At 46.7% G+C, this 17936-nt stretch overlaps 1 protein-coding gene across 7 annotated transcripts in view; it reads left to right on the top strand.

Moving 5' to 3' along the window:
• Positions 1–437: 437 nt before the first annotated feature.
• SYVN1 (synoviolin 1) overlaps positions 438–17936 on the top strand; it is a 28796-nt gene continuing 11297 nt past the window's right edge. For 2 of the 7 annotated variants that reach the window (XM_080985449.1, XM_080985446.1), the window contains exons 1-8: positions 748–858; positions 7186–7341; positions 9647–9739; positions 10600–10752; positions 12131–12179; positions 14501–14604; positions 16228–16354; positions 17344–17443. In XM_080985449.1, the coding sequence (XP_080841575.1) occupies positions 7210–7341; positions 9647–9739; positions 10600–10752; positions 12131–12179; positions 14501–14604; positions 16228–16354; positions 17344–17443 (758 nt within the window). In that variant the 5' untranslated portion in view covers positions 748–858; positions 7186–7209. The other 5 variants (XM_080985448.1, XM_080985447.1, XM_080985452.1 and 2 more) reach the window with 5 other exon arrangements.

Genomic DNA, 17936 nt, shown 5'->3' with positions numbered 1-17936 from the left:
CAGATAACTGCTGGTCTGGAAGCAGCCATTCTCAGCCTAACCTACCTCACAGGACTGTTGTGAGGGTCAAACAGGGTGGAAGTATCACATATATTGCCTTGAGCTCCTTGGTAGCGAGGGCTATATGTGTAATGAAATGCACTACAGTAGTTGCAACCTCCTAAAAAATGGAGGATCAAAATCAATGAGGAATAGAGTCCAGGTGTTACATTTGTGGCAGAGATTTAACTTGATTACCAACCCCCTCAAAATCATTCATTTTCTCTAATGTTCACACAACAATCTTATGTAGGAGCAGCCTGAGGCAGAAGAATTAAAGCGACGTGGCTAAGGTATGATTTGAACCCATGACTTAAGTTCTAACTACTCCCCCCCCCACTTTTTCTTAGACCGCCTTCCCGCTTAGCAACGGCTGTTCCATCCCAATTGGCCCCGCTGGGAACATTTCTTTGATTGGAGGAGACTCCAGACTTTGGACCAATCACCGGGAGCCACGGGACTCTCTTTCGCCTGTCCGGTGCTGGAGGACAATACCGAGCGGATCTGTTTGGATTGTACCATGTGAAGACTAGAGGGGGGGGAGACTACGAGGAATTAAAGGACTACCCTCTTCGATATGAATCTCTTTCGAAATACAAGTTTTAATCACTCGACGAGAATAAATCTACGACTCTCCGGTCAGGAGGCTGTGAAACAGAGCGGGGTCGGGGAGAAAGTAGAAGGCTGAGGAAAGCGTTTGGTAGGTCCCTAGCGGAAGTGAGGTATCAGCTGAGCGTCGGGGCTTCCGGTTAGGCAGAGAAGAGAGGAGTTGGTGCTGGTTGAGGTGGGCGCAGAGGCTTCCGGGGCTGCCGGGATTAGGTGAGTCGTTAGGGTAGCGGGAGAAGGTCGCGGGTGGCTGTCAACAGAGAATGGAGGGAGGTGGGCCTAGGCCCAGGCAGGGCTGGGAGGCAGCTGTCATGGTTCTCGGACGCAGGCGAGGCCTTCCCCCTCCCCTCCAGCCCTGGCACCAGCCTCCAGGTGAAGCTACGTGGAAGGGCTGCAGTTCAACAGCCTAAACCAGGAACGGGGAGATCTGACCCTGCTGACGTGGCTGGACTCCTGCAGCTGCCACCATCTCTGGCCACTGGTCCTGCTAGCTGGGGCTGTTGGGGGTTGCAGCCCAGCAGGGTCTGAAAGGCCGCAGCCCCCTCTTCCCCAGTCCCTGCTGCTAAGCGTATTCCCAGCCAGTGTTAGAAACTGAGATATGAAAGCTAGGAGCTGAATGGCACCTTAAACCTAGGTTATGGGCGCAACAACGGAATGTCTAGGTGCACTCTTTTTATCGCAAGAATACATAGCTGGAAATGAGTGAACTGCAGCTAAAATATTATGTTCATTTTTCACGTGCTCTGGTCCTTCCCCTGCCCACCCACCCCTAATATTCTTAAGAGAGTCTCTTCTGCAGTCTTCAGAGAATAGCACAAAGTGGGAGGCAGAAAAAGTTCCTCCTTTCCTTCCACTCTGCAGTTTTAATCTGAAATCATGGGCGCAGTACTGCACCCAGAGCTCGGAAATTGCTTGCGCTAATGAAATTCCCTGTCACAAAATGCACCTAGAACAATGTGAGTTTCAAACACTGTTCCCAGCATGTGGAAGGCCCCATGATTCACTCCTCTGCCTGAAACCTTGGAAAGCTGCTGCAAAATCCAGACATTACTGAGCTAGATAGACAGAAGGGCCTGATAAACAGGCAGCTTCCTGGATGCTTCAAGGAGGTGGGCAAGTTAAGGAACACACATAGTAGACAGTTTAAACTTATTGTGGATGTGGCTTGTTAACTACATAGTCAAGTATGTATTGTACACGTGTACTGCCACATGTGTTGGGGAGAAGTAAGACATGGTGGATTGAATTTGCCTGCTACTGTTTCTTACAGGTTTCCATTGTAAAACAACAAAGTTCTGTGGTTTATCCTTTCTTCCACCCTCCCCACTGGGTGTGCCCTCTTCCAAGATACTGCCTCCTACCCAAACAGACATTTAGCTGTTTTGGTTTCTTTCCAATGAAGTTTTTTGTTTTGCTGAAATACAGAATGAAATCTTGGAGTTCTTCTGAGCATGCTGAAAACTTCCCTTTGGTTTCTGCAAAAACTGTAATCTGGCTCACACCAGCTTAGTTTGCTTCAGAAGTAATTGATGTTACTTTACCTTGCTGTCATTTGCTTATGTAATGTTTAAAAGCTTGTGTGTATATAATTGCAGGTATAAACCGAAAATAGTGTTTTGATTTAAACTTTTTTTTATACACTCAAGGTGACATACAGCATGTGGTAATACTTAATATTTATATAGGATTTTCTAGCTGTAAGCTTTACACCAACTTTATAAAGTAATCCAGTATTAATATGGGTACACATTGTGGCTGAGATAAAGTGTTTTTGCAAGAACCAATGAGGAGCTCATGGCAGATGTGAAATTTGAACTGAGGACATTTTGATTTGTAGCTTGGTCTCTCAGCTGATAAAGTATAGTCGTACCTTGATTGTTGAATGCCTTGCGACTTGAATGTTTTGGCAAACACCGCAAACCCGGAAGCGAGTGTTCCAGTTTGCTAACGTTCTTTGGAACTCGAATGTCCGGTGTGGCTTCCACAGCTTCCGACTGAGTGCAGGAAACTCCTGCAGCCAATTGGAAGCTAAGCCTTGGTTTTCGAATGTTTTCTGAAGTCGAACAGACTTCTGGAACGGATTCTGTTTGAGAACCAAGGTATGACTGTACATCTGTTTTCAGTTGATGTACTTTAATAATATAATCATAAAAACAGTAACAGCAAAAAGGAGAGAGGAACTGAGGCAGGACAAGCAGGAGTGGAATCTGCAGTTGTTTCTGTTTCTTGTATTTCAGTTTAGTTACAGTAGAGTATGGTGACAAAGGAGTCTCCAAAGGTTTCATCAAAAAGGTGGGCTTTGAAGTGATGTTTGAAGGAAGTAAGAGAGGTGGCCATGCATGGAGGTGTTTTGGGATGCAGGGAAAGAGAGAGAGAAAGGGAGAAAGAGACAAGTCATTTGAGGGAGCAAGACACCTTCCGATGGCTGAGGTTGGTGGATCCAGTGGAAGGACAGTTACAGTTGGGATATAAGAGCAGGCAGATTAGGTGGGTAAGGTCTTGGAGGACTTCGAAATTAAGGATGAGAAGCTTGTGCAGAATCTGCGAGTGGACAAGAAGCAAGTGGACTGTGCTTACCTATTTAAACATTTTTGCTGCATCTATCTATTCTAAAGGTTCAAAACAGCTGATAATCATTCTAAAACAATTAAATGAGATGGACCAGTGCAGTCCAGCTAGAAAAAGAAAACTATCTAACGTGCACAAACGATAAATGAACACTGACCCCAAAGGCCTTCTTAAATAGCACAGTTCCTGCTCTCAGACTTGCACTAAAAAAAGGCAATACAAAAAAGGAATAGAGAAAAAAGAGGCAAGGAAGCAAGCTCAAATTCTTAATGTTGTACAGTTCTTAATAATAACCATAATGTTGGAATGTAAACAGACTGTTTATAAGCTTTGGTGGGCCTCTGAGAAATAGTATGGCAACTAGACTTTTTTGGAAGTGGCTGCAATGTAAGTGGAATGGCCTTGCAAGGTGGGGCCATGGCCTTCTGGGGCTTAGCTGGGATTTGCCAGCTTCTTATCATTCCCATCATGGTAAGTAGGTAAAGGGAGACCTGTTGATACTGTCAACCCCAGAGCAAGCAGCCCTTACAGTTCAGTAAGTTCTGAAAGCATCCGGGTGGGTGGGGAGCAGCGCAGTCTGATGAAAACAGCAAGTGGGGGTGGCAGTTCCTCGCTGCAGCTTATCTCCCTCACAGCACAGCTGGAAAAGGAAAATTGATCAAAGGAGGATTTCAATGTTAGGATTCCAAAATAGAATAGCTTCCTGTATGGCAGTGATCTGAGTGCTGGTCTGATTCAGCAGGATGAGTACATATTGGGGTGATCATTATATAGTGTTTAAGGGTGCTCAAAACATTTCATGTATATCTTTCTGTACTCCTTACAACAACTCTGTACGGTAATTGTTTTTTTAAATAAAAACACACACAACCCGCACTCTAAGGAACAGGGTGATCAGCTGAGACAGTAATCTTGGTCTAGGTGTTCTGTGACAGGAGTGAGATTTATGCTAAGGTCTTCCTAATTCATGCGTTTGGCTGCAATCCTATGCCCATGTATTTGAGAATAAGCCCCACTAAACTTGATGGAGTTTATTTCTGAGTAGACAAAAAATCATGAAAGGTGTGGAGAAAATGGGTAGACATTTTTGTCCATCTCATCATGTTAGAATTTGTTGAGGATTATACAGCGAAGTGGATTGACAAAAGATCCAGACCAGGTGGAAAGTCAAGACCTCATACTCTGCACATATAATCAGTTTGTGGTACTTGTTGCCACAATAGGCAGTGTTGACTTTTTAAAGTGATTAGGCAAATTCTTGAAAGGGAGCAGGCAGTGTCTGTCCGTGACTTTGATGACTTGATGTTACCTGAGTGAATGAGGATACCTTTGAGTTCTGTATGCTGGGGACAGACATGGGAGGCCTGTTGCCTTCATGCCCTGCTTGTTGGCTGGAGGCATCTGGCAAAACCACCTTGAAACCAGGGTATTGCACCAGGTGAACCCATGACTGGATGCAATAGGGCACCTCTTATGTTCTTGATACATGCCTGTGTACTCCTATCCAACATCCTATTCTCTCAGCAAAGATCACTGTCTGAGCTCATTGTTTGTTTGTGTCTACTGCATACATTGAACTTTCTGTGACAGTTCCCTTTGAAAAGCCACAACTTCACAGAAGGAGTCACCAATCAGTTACTGCTATCTGTTAAATTGGGTGTGAGTCTAGCACCTGGAGGGCCACAGGTTCCTCCAGCCCTGCTTTAAATATATAACTAATCTGAAGTGGGTGGGGGTTGATATGTATGGGTTGAGTTTCCTTCTTCCAAGAACCATCTTGCATAGATTATTAATTCTGCTTCCAGGCTTGGTCTTCATTTCAAATTGCAGCACAGTATCCTCTTTTGCCTCTGCATCTGAAGGTGCCAACCTTTAAGGTTCCCCTTGCTTCTGTGATGTAAACACAGGTTACCGTAGCTCAGCTACCTTTGCCTCTTGCAATGACCCATAAGGCAAATTACCCCATTGCTACTCCCCAGTCTGTTGGAGGGTGACAAAACTTTGTCTTCAACACAGTTACCAGGTGTGTGAAATGAGAGGGAGGTATTGGTATCTCCTAAGATAATGACAGACTATCCTAATAAGACTCTATATACTGATAGCTCTTGCCTTCCCTCTCTTCAGCCGAATGTTTTCCAACTGGTCAGGCCAGATGACAGGGGAAAGAATGAAGAACACAACAGGTTTTCATTAGTTTGTGAAAGGGTGTGAAGGGGAGTTCTCTAGATTTATGGCAGAAGATAGCCAGAGTGGTGTAATAGCTGGAGCAGGGAGACGGGGGTTCAAATTCTCACACAGCCACTCAGCTCACTGAGTCAGCAGCCACATCTTAGCTTGACCTTTGGGGTTGTTGTGAGATTGGGGAGTGGGGTGTGCGTGTGCTGAAAATCTAAGAAAGCAGTACATTCTGATACGGAAAAAGTGTTGTTTCCAAAAGGCTCATGTTCTAGAATGCGCTAAACCAATCTGCTCCTTTAGGGTTATTCTTTCCCATATTTCTGATCTTAACTCCAGCAGCTTTTGGTGCTTGGAGCTATCAGGACAGCCACAGTTAGAGATGTGTAACCGCCAGACAACCTTTATAGTGAGCATTCAACCTGATTTGTTTACAGAGAAATTAGATGACAAGTGTTAATCCTACACTTTCCAGTGCATCCTCTTATCATTTTCCTTAATTTAAATAGTCTGATCTTTTGAGGGAAGGGAGTTTGTTTCACAGGAGCCCTGTGCAATTCAAATGAACTGCTGGACTCTTGTGCAGTGAGTAGGTAAAGTCCTGGCGGGTTGTGCTCTGCATTTTCAGCTTTGAGCACAAAACCACGTTGGATCAAACCTCTGCTTTTCCTTCAGTGGGCAGCCTGGTTTATACACATTAAAAATAACTTGCAGACTTCCAAAGTGAAATTCCATGGTGTCTGCCTTCGTGGCTTGCTGTAAATATTTCTGGATCAAGTTTGGTTGCCCGGTTATATTCCAGGCTCTACTGCTGGAAGTATCAGTTGGACTCTTTGGCAAGTAACCGTTTAATCAGCAAATAATCTTCTCTGCAAGTACACCAAAGCCCTTGTAACTAAGCTGCTACATTACAGTGTATGCCATGTCAGTTTTGATCCTGCAAAATTTGTTTCAGCCCCACTTCACAACTGCCACATTTCCTGGTTAGCATAACTCAATGCAGGCCTCAGTGTTTGCTAAAGTCATAGAAGTTGGAGGAGACAGTGGGTTGCAGGACTTGGTTTTGGGGAGAGGAGATAGATGTTCCTGTGCTCTGCGTATCAGTGGGTTTGAATCAGTAATAGAAGCAAAATCCACAACTTGCGTCCCTTTGCTTAACCCTGCTACCTTCAGGGCGGGGTTTTCCTTCTGTCAAAGTTAAGAGTTTAATTCCAGCCTTGCACATTCATCCACATGTGTTCCAAGTATGGAAAGCATTTTATAAGCCAGCTAGCCAACCCCATGCCCATGTTGCTAATTGGTGACTCTCTCATATACGGTGGACGCTCGGGTTGCGAACGTGATCTGTGCGGGATGCACGTTTGCAACCTGCAGCGTTTGCAACCCGGAGCGTTTGCAACCCGCGTCTGTGCACACATGGGTTGTGATTCGGCGTACCGCAACCGCCAAAACCTGGAAGTAGCCCGTTCCGGTACCTCTGGGTTTTGGCGGTCCACAACCCGAAAAAATGCAACCTGAAGCGGCTGTAACCCGAGGTATGACTGTATAAAAAAGTGTTTCTGTCCAGTTGTCATGCCACAGTGTCCTACTTGCAATGCCACAGTGTAGTACGTGTCAGCAGAGGGTTTGGGCACAGTAACAGCATTTCTCATAAGGCTTCTGAGAATAGCAACATGGATGCGCAAGGCCGTTACTATGCAAATTGGGTGGCTTGTCCTGTTTTGCCTTATTCACAAGCCGAGGCAAGCAATGGCCCAGTCTTTTGTCTTCAACCACTTTTTTCCTCCTCTTACACAGGCTGCTGGGCGCTGGGCTGGGGAGATGTTCCGAACAGCCATCATGATGGCTGCCAGCCTGGCCTTGACCTCTGCAGTGGTGGCGCACGCCTATTATCTTAAGCACCAGTTCTACCCGACGGTGGTGTACCTGACGAAGTCCAGTCCCAGCATGGCGGTGAGTCTGCCTACCCCAATTGCTGCAGGGAGGTGGGCATAATATCAGGTTTGATCGCATGGCTGTGGCTTTAAAGGGTCTCCATTTAAAAAAGGAAAGGTCCTTTGAGAAAAAGTGGAATGAACTGGAGAAAAGGTGGAGAAGACATAAAAGCACACTCCAGATACCATTGCTGAGTTTAATCTTTGAAGTTTGTACAGTGGGAGGAATAATCAGTGCATTCAAGGATGCTTAGCCAGCATCTCTTCAAACCCTGGGCCCCTGGCATATGATCATCATGGCTTTCTGAAACCAAACTTTGGTTCATATAATATGTGAACTTGCTCCCTCTGTGCAGTGCACCAGAACCCAGAAAATAATTTCAAAAAGACCTAAATAACATGAACCATAGTTCAAGTCTAGCTAGCAATCCTGGATCTTTAAGGAGCCACAAGCAACAGTCCTGAGTTTGCATGGCACAGGAAGCCAAGCTTAGGAGTGGCCTCTGTTTGTTTTTCTTTCTTTGTGCCAGCAGTTGAGGCAGTGCACAACAGCCCAAGGTTATTGCGCCATGTGAATGCTGCCTTCTTCTCTGCTGCTCAATAAATGCAGGACTAGCTCAAAGGGGCTTAAGCTATAAAGGGGTAGATTACGGTTGAACATTAGGAGAAACTTTGTGGTGAGGAGAGCAGTTTGATATGCAGTTTGTCCCTTTTCCATTGTGTGCAGTTTTTATTTTTATTTAGATTGTAAGCTTGTGGGTAGGGACTGTCTTGATTTGATTGTATGCAAGCAGCTCTTGGAATCTTTTCGGCAGAAGAGCAAGAAGCAGATTCTCTGAATAAATAAGTTACGTCAAGGGGTTCTCCTTTGCTGGACATATTCAAGCAGAGGCTAGATGGCACTTAGGACACTTGAGGATGTAGTAGGTTTTTGAACTTCTGGCATCAAGCAAAGTGTTGATCCAGATGACCTCACAAGAGTTCCTTCCTCAACTTCAGGGCTCTGTAGCCTGCTGCCTGAGACTCTGGAACTCCTGCTGTCCAGGACTGTCTACCTTAGCTGCTTAGGTCAGGTGCAGGGAACCCATTTGGTTCAGTAGTCAGATCTTTCTTACCCTCTGCCCTGCCCCCTGTGACCCAGCTTTGTCCCACCCACCTGTCAGTCATTTGATGTCATAATATAGTCAGGTGGTTGCTCCCACCCACCTGTCAAAAGTTTGCTCACAGGTGTGTTTGGGGGGTTGGGATTGGAGAGATACTGAGCTGGTTTGAACTCCTTGCTCATAAGCTGACATGTTGGGAGTTTGTTCCTGCTTTCCGATGTCACATATGACACTGGGTATGGAGCAGATGAGTGTGGTTTGGGCGAATGGCCCAGGGAACCAAATGGAGAAGCCTGGCAGGGAAAACGTGACCCCGGGCTAGAGGTTCTGCCCCCCTGGCCAAGACTGACTCAGGTTATATGACCCAGGCTAAAGCAACACCCAGTACAGGAACTGGGAATGAGAAGGAAAGGCTGCTTTCTCTTTCTGTGGTGGTATTCTGTGGTGACTGAGTTCACAACAAAGTTTTCTAAATGCAATTACTGCACTGTTGGCCCCATCCCAGCCCTCAGTGGAGTTTGGCAGAGTAAAATCTGCAGACTAAGCTTGTGGCAATGGAACTGTGGTGTGAAAGTAACAATGGCAGTTCAAACCCTTTTACTGTTAAGTTTGCACCAAAGTAACACGTTGATTCCAGGTGTCCTTCTTCTCCTGCCAGGGTCCCCTCAAAAAATGGTCTCATCAAAGCTGCCGTCTGCATTTCAAGGGAAGCCTTCAATGTAAAGCCTTATTTAGACCTACATGTGTAAGGAATAGAAGAACCCAAACAATCTGCATATAATAGAGGTTTTCTGAGATCCAGGCGTAGGGCATCTGAAATATAGAGCTCACAAAATATTTCTGCATCACATAGTAAAATTAAGCAGTTTTGAATCCCGGGCTTGTGCCCCAGATCAAATTCATGTGTCCTTTGCCAACCAGGAGCCTGGAATGCTTCCATCTGCAGTTGTAGGTTTCTTCATTGGGGTTTCCTGTTACATACATGCATAAAAGAATAATTTGGTTTGGGAGATTAGGAGGAGATGCTGAGGAACCAGAAAGAGATCAAAATATATTCCCCCACCACGGAGCTCAGCAACACAGTCTATCCTGTTAGCTTCTGAGGGGAGGATTGTGGGCAGCAATGAATGACACCTTTAAGTTTTGTCTGGCCTGCACAGGGATGTTTGCTAAAAATGATTTCCCACTCTGCCATTTTTTCTCTCCTCCTTGCTATGTCAGGTGCTGTACATTCAAGCTTTCGTCCTGGTGTTCCTGTTAGGCAAATTCATGGGCAAAGTGTTTTTTGGACAGCTCCGAGCAGCGGAAATGGAGGTGAGCCCTGTTGGGTGCATGGTTGTTGTGGGCCTTGTGGGCGGGCACACATGAAATGCTTAAACTAAGAGGCAGAAACTCCGCAGTCCCCTTTGCTCAATCAGCATCATCCTGTGATCACAGAGGAGAAAATAGGTTTGGCTCACAATGGGGGATCTGTATCAATCATCTCTAAAGGGTGCTGTGAGCTTGCGGGGAAGGATTTTGGCATCATTTCCTAGAGTTAAGCTGTAAATAACTTGCATTTCTTTACCAGCTAATGTGTCCTGAGTTCCTTTAAGTTTTGGCTGTAGTGGCACAGCAGAGAGGATTTTTGAGTACAATGAGGAGAGAGACGAAATGTTCAGTTACATTGCCATCAAACGTTCTGAATGATAGATCTTTAATTCCTGAGCCTTTGTACATTTTGGTAGCCATAAGGTCTAGAAGCACCATTGTGTTCACATGGAACTGGAGAATTTCAGATCTTTTCCCAAGCTCCTGGCTTCCCTGCCAGCTGTTAAGATTTCTACAATCTCAGTTCCACAGTTGCAGCAGTGATGGGATTTCTAACTCACCACCCCCAAAACGGCAGCAGTGCTGGCTAGGCATCCAGGCAAGCTAGATACGTTATCACAATTCAAGAGCAATTTTCAGTGAGGCAAAAACACTTGAGGAGGGCATAGAGCATGCTGCTGAAGGGTGTGACCTGGGGACAGTTGGAAGAGAGGCCCCAGAGGGATGTTTCTGGGCCTGAGGGTTCCCACCCTTACTTTGGAAGCATAGCAAGGAGGGTGCTTCTTCTGGAGACGACTGCATTTGTGGGGGACAGATGGGCCCAGGATTAGAGAGAGCTCCTTAAATCAATCTCTCTCACACAGCATCTGCTTGAGCGGTCATGGTATGCAGTGACCGAGACCTGCCTTGCCTTCACAGTCTTCAGGGATGACTTCAGCCCCCGTTTTGTGGCCCTCTTCACTCTCCTCCTATTCCTCAAGTGCTTCCACTGGCTGGCTGAGGACCGTGTGGACTTTGTGAGTATGGTGGCCCCAGGGTGCACCACCTGGAGGAAGGGCTAGGGTGGGCTGAAACGGTTCTTGCCGCTCAGACGCACGGTGGCGGTGGGAGAAATAAAACGGTTTCCTGAACAGTACAAGCAGCAGCCCAGTTTGGCAGTTCTTGTATCGTGGCTCAAAAGCAAGGCTGATGTGCATTCCTAGGAACACCTGGGGCTTTGATAGTTTTAGGTATATTAATTACACTTGTACATCTCAAAGCAAAAATACAATCATATCATTGGAGTTGCTCAAAATGCCTGGGGGGGGGGATCACATATTTGCCTGGTGCCAAAACAGTGACAAAATTGGGCACCAGGTGGGCCTCCTTGGGGAGAGCATTCCTTTAAAAATGGGGCTACTGCAAAGAAGGCCCCAGTCTTTTGTCCCCACCCTCTGGACTAGGATTTCTGAGAAGCTTATCGGCTTACCTACCATTAGTTGTCTTCCAATGGCACCAGAGGGTTGGTGAACCACTTCTCAGTTCATGCAAGGCAACGGTGGAGGCCAAAAGGCTTGTATTATCTCTGCATCCGAGAAGGAGAGGGGAAGAGAGGAGCACGTCAACTCAAGGCTTGCTGTACCTTGTTCCTGCTGGTGCATGCCACACGCTAAGTCAGCCTAGCTCCACCTGGTGCTTTCCAGGTGATTTGGACGTATGCCAGCTGTGTTGATGGGAGTTGTAGTCCAAAACTTCTGGAGGTCATCAGGTTGGCAAAGCTTGTGAATCATGGCTTAGCATGGCATGTGACGCAGTAAGGGTGAAAGGAAGAGCAGCTGTTGCAAATGTGTGACGCCTATCAAAGTAACTCTGCACAGAGGTTTCTGAAGTTGGGCAAAATGGTGGCTTTTCCCTTCCCATCAGCCTCACACACCAACCCAGGCCAAGCTATGTTAGTAGCAGGGTTATTCAAATGCATTGGATTCTTGGCACCAGAATCTCTTGCTAATAACCAGTCTTGAGCAGGGATTGGGGGGGATTTGTAAGATTTAAGTCAGGGATGGGGAACCTTTGGCCCTCCAGATGCTGTTTGTCTCAACATCCCTGACTGTTGGCTATGTGAGGTGCAGTTGATGACAGGTGCAGTCCCAACAAGATCTGGAGGGCCACAAGTTCCCCATTTCTACTTTAAGTGCATCCACCTTCAGACATTTCTTTTCTACAGGGATCCTTGTGAACTCTGGACATTTGCCCAGAATGCAGAACAGCCATGCTCAGGTTGGAGTGCCAAGATGTGTCGGCAAAGCACATGTTCAATATAGAGGCATACATGAGTTTGGCCAGTCAATAAATGTTGCTGCTTATCTTGGGTGATAAGACCACTTAATCTTGCTCCTTTCTCCCCTGTCTCTCTAGATGGAGAGGAGCCCAAACATTTCCTGGCTCTTCCATTTTCGCATTGTCTGTAAGTACCTGCCTTCCATTCAAGGCTTTCCTCTTCCATTGCCCCACAGCTTCCAGTCCCTTCTCAATGAAAGAGGGACATACCTGCAGTTGCCCCAAATCTAGACCATTTTCTTGCTTATGGCAAGGGTTGTTGCCCACCCACCTGTGCTGAGTGCAAATGTAGGATTGGTTAACGATCCAGCTTCCTGACAAAGAGAGAGAAGAATGAATATGCAATTACTTCAGAGGAAGAATATGGCAATTATTTCCATTGCGTGTGATTTGGCTTAGTTCCAATTTGTTTTTTTTGGGGGGGGGGGGCGCGTTCCAAAAGCACCCTGGGAAAAGAAGTGATTTTCTTCCATTAAAGAGGGGAGCATATTGCCCTGAGGCAATTTGGGAGGCCATGCCAGGCAGAAGGGGCAACAAGAGAGGGCAGGGTTGTTTCAGGGAGCAACAGGCCTTTGGAGGGGGAAGTTGGTGGCGATATATTGGAATAGAAGAGGAGGGAAATAACTGGCGGGGAGCGAGGCCATAGCAAGCTCTGCGAGAGAAGGGTAAAAAGTTTGTGCTGGATCTGGGAATTGGTGGGAAGCAGGCATAGGGGTTTAAGGCTGACCAGCTGCAGATATAATTTGTACAAACCAGACAGCGTAGTTCAGGGCTTGCATTCAGAAATGGGAAGTCATCCCTGGTGTTTTATTCATCTATTTGGTTTTATTTTTAGATGCTTTTATAATGTTCAATAAACAGGGCAGTTTGCACTAAAAACACCCAAAACAGTTAACATGCAAATTAGACAGGTCCAGGCAGTCAAATAGGTACGTTTAAAAAGAAAGAATCTAAATTCTTAAGGCAAAGTACCTTCAGGCGACAGCAGGATGTGGAGGTTTGATAGCTAATTTGCTGAGCTGAAACAGGAGTTCTTGCCTAAGAAAACTCCTGTGGTCATTCATGTGCTCTGCCAAGAGTTTGGCGGGATGAGCATTTCCCAACTGTTAGACCCTTGGGCCTGATGAGAATAGGGTTCCTCAGCTGAGCCTCAGCTAAAACTTAGCCCTGGTGAAGGCTTTGCTAAAAATGCTTCACACCACTTCTGCTGGCAGAGCAGCAGTCGGTCTGCTTGTAAGGTTTTTGTGGCTTTGTGCAAGGGTGGAATAATTAGTAGGGAGGATGGCGGAAGGGGAGCCTGAGTAAAAGGAGCTTCCCCATCAGACGCTTTGTGGTGTGGAGGGTGAGGGCGGGTTGGCATTTGGCACAGCTTTAAGCACTTCCTTCTGGGGGCTCTGCAAAGGAGGCAGTTGGTTAAGGAGGACAACTCCAGATGACATTTGCATGCAGGGACTGCAGGAAATGTTATTTCATACTGGCATTTGCATATAGCTCACTTGGGTGCTCTGACACAAAGCCCTACGTGGCCACTGTCTGTGGGACTTCCCATTGTCTCAACCTGCTCAAGCAGAAATGCAAATGATTAAGCGGTATATATAAATGCCCTAAGTAAAGAACAAGGGAGCCAACAAAGAATGCTTGAGCTGCTGGAGAAGGGCTTGGGGAACCTGAAGCCTTCCAGATGTTGAGGGACTGCCATCTCCCTTCAGCCACAGCCAGCATGGTCAGGGGCCAGGGATGATGGAAATTGTAGTCCAACACTGTCTGGAAGGTCACAGGTGTCCCCATGCCTGTGCTGGAACCGTTGGTGCACAGCTGGTTATTGCTGTGATGGGATTCCTGGAGTTCAGGGCTGACTTCTGCTGTAACTGCTCTTCTGTTGGGAATGCTTTGGGCTATTCTCTTAAGATGCTGTGAAGTGTAATCCCCCTTTGGCAGGCTTTTGTAAATGTTGGAGATAAATGGCAGCAAAATGCAAGAAGTACAGTCTGTGATGCTTCAATTAAAGCTGAGGTGCCTGCCAAAAAATAAAATAAAATAAAAGACAGTGACCATTTGCAAGCACAGTAATTGGTGCTGAAACGAGCAGGGGCTTAGCACTGCTAATTCAACACCCACAGTGGGTCAGCAAACCATTTCTCTATTTAGCATCTGATGAACTGAACTTTTTGGTAAACTACATTTCAGCTGCTTGACACCAGAGTTTCCCTTCAAAGTTTGTTTTCAAGGGTGGGCCACCATGAGGTCAATATCAGTGTGTCCTAGCAGGTTAAATGTTCTCCTACTGGCTTCTGAATATCACCATTTCAGAAAGCTTATGCCGTAGTACATTTGCTAGTCCTTTCCTTTAGGTGTCACAAGACCGTGTGGGGTTTTTGATGCAACAGGCTAATCTGGCTAGCCTTCTAGAAATGGCAAATCTCTCTTTCTCTCTCTTCCTCTTTTTAGCTCTGATGCTGCTCCTGGGCATTCTGGATTTCCTGTTTGTCAGCCATGCCTACCACAGCATCCTCACACGGGGAGCCTCCGTCCAGCTGGTCTTTGGCTTTGAGGTGAATGGAGTACGCGTTGCGCTTTGCATGGAAGTCATTGCTCACAGTAGCTAGCAGAGGTTTCTGACAGCCTTTGATGACACAGACCACAGATTGCAAAGAGGAGAGCAGACCAGCAGCTGTGAATGGCCCTGGGAAGCAGAGCACTGGGTGGGGTGGGGAGATGTAGCCATAGGTTTCAGCAATTCAGAAACTCCTTTTCTCCATGCAAGTCAATAGAGCAGCTCTTGTTCAATAGCCTGGTGTGAAGAACTAAGCTGGGATAACTCAGTTAGTAGAGCATGAGACTTTCAATCTCAGGGTTGTGGGTTTGAGCCCCACCTCACGCAAAAGATTATTGCATTGCAGGGCGTTGGACTAGATGACCCTCGTGGTCCCTTCCAACTCTACAATTCTGTGAGTCTAAGAAGACGAAAGAATCTACAGTCATGGAGATGTGTATGTTCATGGGTGGGACACACTTGCCGTACACCAGCTGCCACCTTATACATTCTGAGCGAAGGAGTGTTTTTAGAGTTGGACAGACTTAATATAGATTAAAAACAAGAAAACAGACAGTGATTTAGATTGCTTTTAAGGAGGTAATTTCTAAACCAGTAGGGATTTAAAATTCAAAGCAAGAAGCTTTGCTGGATTCCAGATAGAACTGTGTCAGAGTTTGAGGGGGATCTGTGGAGGCTGGTCCATTAGTTCCCATAGGGCAGTGTCCCATGAACCTAAGCCACCTCCCACCTGCTTGCTTTCCTGCTTACAGCCAGTCCAGGGAGTGGCCCTGCCTGTTGGATTCCTCCTCCTTAGTCCCAGGGTTGCCCTTGCAGAACTCAGGTGGGGGATGAGGAGGATTGGGAGAAAGGTAGAATGAGTTGCCCCAACCTGTCAGCAGCTCTGACTCCAGCTCCTCTTGGGCTCCCTGCCAGTCCCAAGGGACATCAGCCACTACTGGAGGGGATGCGTTGTAGATCCTCTTCATGCTGATACTTTGGCTGTTGCCTGCTGTGTTGAGTGTCTTTTATTATGGTGAAAGCATAGGAAGGTATTTGCCACCCCTGACACTGCCCATCCTTTCAGAGAGAATCATACAATCATAGAACTGTAGAGTTGGAAGGGACCCCGAGGCCATCTAGTCCAACCCCCTGCAATGCAGGAATCTCAACACGTGGTCCCCCATCCAATTTGAAACCACACTGGACCCTGCTTAGGTTTGCAAATGTGCTAGCATTTTTATTGCTTCACCGAAGTCTCATGGAAGGCTGTTGCTTCACGAATGCATCCTAGTTAATCCCTGTAGCCAGAAACAAAGAACTGCAGGAAGGGTGAGGTATGTGTCGTAGGTTGGAATTGTTGCTTGTTGGTTTAACTTAATGGCTTGATGTGAGTTCCTTGGCACTGCCAGCTTTGGATATGGTGTGCCTGGCTTGACATGGCTGCCCCCATATTGCCCTCAGGGCGGATTGAACCTTGAAGCATTGATGTCTGGTGGGAGCAGGAAAGAGGACTCCTGATCCATGAGCTGCTTTGGTTTTCTCTGGGAAGCGACAGCAGGATTAGGGAGATGTTTGCCAACCGATGCCTCATTCTGTCAGTTGACTTGGTCCTCTCTCTCTGGCTGCTCCTTTCCCACAGTATGCTATCCTCATGACGATGGTGCTCACCATCTTCATCAAATACATCCTGCACTCCATCGACCTCCAGAGCGAGAACCCTTGGGACAACAAGGCCGTCTACATGCTCTATACAGAGCTCTTCACAGGTGATGGGGAAAGGCCTGTGGGTCAGTGGCAGAACACCTGCTTTTCATGCAGGAGGCCCCAGACAGGGATGGGAACGGCCCCTGCCTGAGACCTTGACGAGCCTCTGCCAGTTGTTGTAATACTGAGCTAGATGACCCCAGGGTCTGATTATGTAAATCTTGTCATGTTGTAAGCCGCCTTGAGCACTGTTTTAACTATGGAAAGGCGGCATACAAATAAAATGATAAATGAATGAATGATCAAATATAAAGTGGCTTCCTAGGTAACAGGGGCCTCCTGGCCGAAGAAAGCAGACAATGGGTTCCTACCTTGGAGTTATTTTTCTGGCCCGTGGCAGTTCTTGGTGGGGCTTGGCCGGGTGGGCACAAAGCAGCCTCCCTGCACATGCCAGCCATAAAAGTAGTAGTGATAATTTTATTATTTGTATGCTGTAGCCACTCTGGTTGGCTTCCAGTAAAATATAAAAAATCAATAAAATTAAATATCAAACAATAAAATATCAAACATTAAAAACTGCTTTCAGGGCTGCCTTCCGATGTCTACAGAAGGTCGTATAATTGGTTATCTGTTTGACATCTCATGGGAGGGTGTTCCACAGGGTGGGCGCCACTACCAAGAAGGCCCTCTTCTTGTTCCCTGTAGCTTCACTTCTCGCAGTGAAGGAACTTCTAGAAGGCCCTCAGAACTGGACCTCAGTGTCCTGGCTGAGCAATGCTGAGTGGAGACGCTCTTTTAGGGCCGAGGGCATGTAGGGCTTTAAAGGTCTGCCTTCTCCTGGGCCTAGTGGCAACTCCTCATGGAGAAATCAAGCCAATTTTTTTTTTGGGGGGGGGGGGTTTGATTTGTGACAGCTGAGCCAATTCCCTGGTGAGAAAAGGACACGGAGCATCTGTGGTTTGGTTGCTGGGAAAGATTTTGCCTCTTGGCAACATGAAGGTTTACGTGCTGGCTTGACCCCCGCTTTCTTCCTCCACCTCTTCTTCTGCAGGATTCATCAAGGTCCTCTTGTACATGGCCTTCATGACCATCATGATCAAAGTGCACACCTTCCCGCTGTTTGCCATCCGACCCATGTACCTGGCTATGAGGTGAGATGTGGTTGGCATCGTCGTATGCGCGGGCTTGCAAATGCATGTGTCAGTCTGCTTGTAGGGATCCACATGTGTAGGAAATAAGTCCTCTGGCTTGAAAATAGCCAGAGTCTTGGGAGAGGAGAGGCACTTTGGGCCAATGCCGTTTGAAGAGAGATAACGTTCATGCTTACTGTCTGTCGCATCTGTGGAAGCAATGAGGATGGTGCCCTTAGATCACTTGCTAGTGCTTTTTGCCTCTTTCATATCCCACCTTTTCTCCAAAGAGCTCAAGGTAGCAGACATCAATCCCCCCCACTCCCCATGTCACATGGGTTAGACCTCGGAGGCAACAACTGGCCCAAGGTCAGTCAGCGAGCTTCATAACCAAGAAGATGGTTTGAACCCTGATCTCCCAGATCCTAGTCCCACACTCTAACTACACCACACTGGCTTATGAAAGCACCACTTTACAATTTTTTAAAAGAATATTTAGAGAATAAACCAACCA

The sequence above is a fragment of the Podarcis pityusensis genome (assembly GCF_964106645.2).
Source record: "Podarcis pityusensis genome assembly, chromosome: 16".
Classification (NCBI taxonomy): Eukaryota; Metazoa; Chordata; class Lepidosauria; order Squamata; family Lacertidae; genus Podarcis; species Podarcis pityusensis.
The sequence above is the reverse complement of the archived record's forward strand: the minus strand, read 5'-3'. Positions and strand labels throughout refer to the sequence as shown.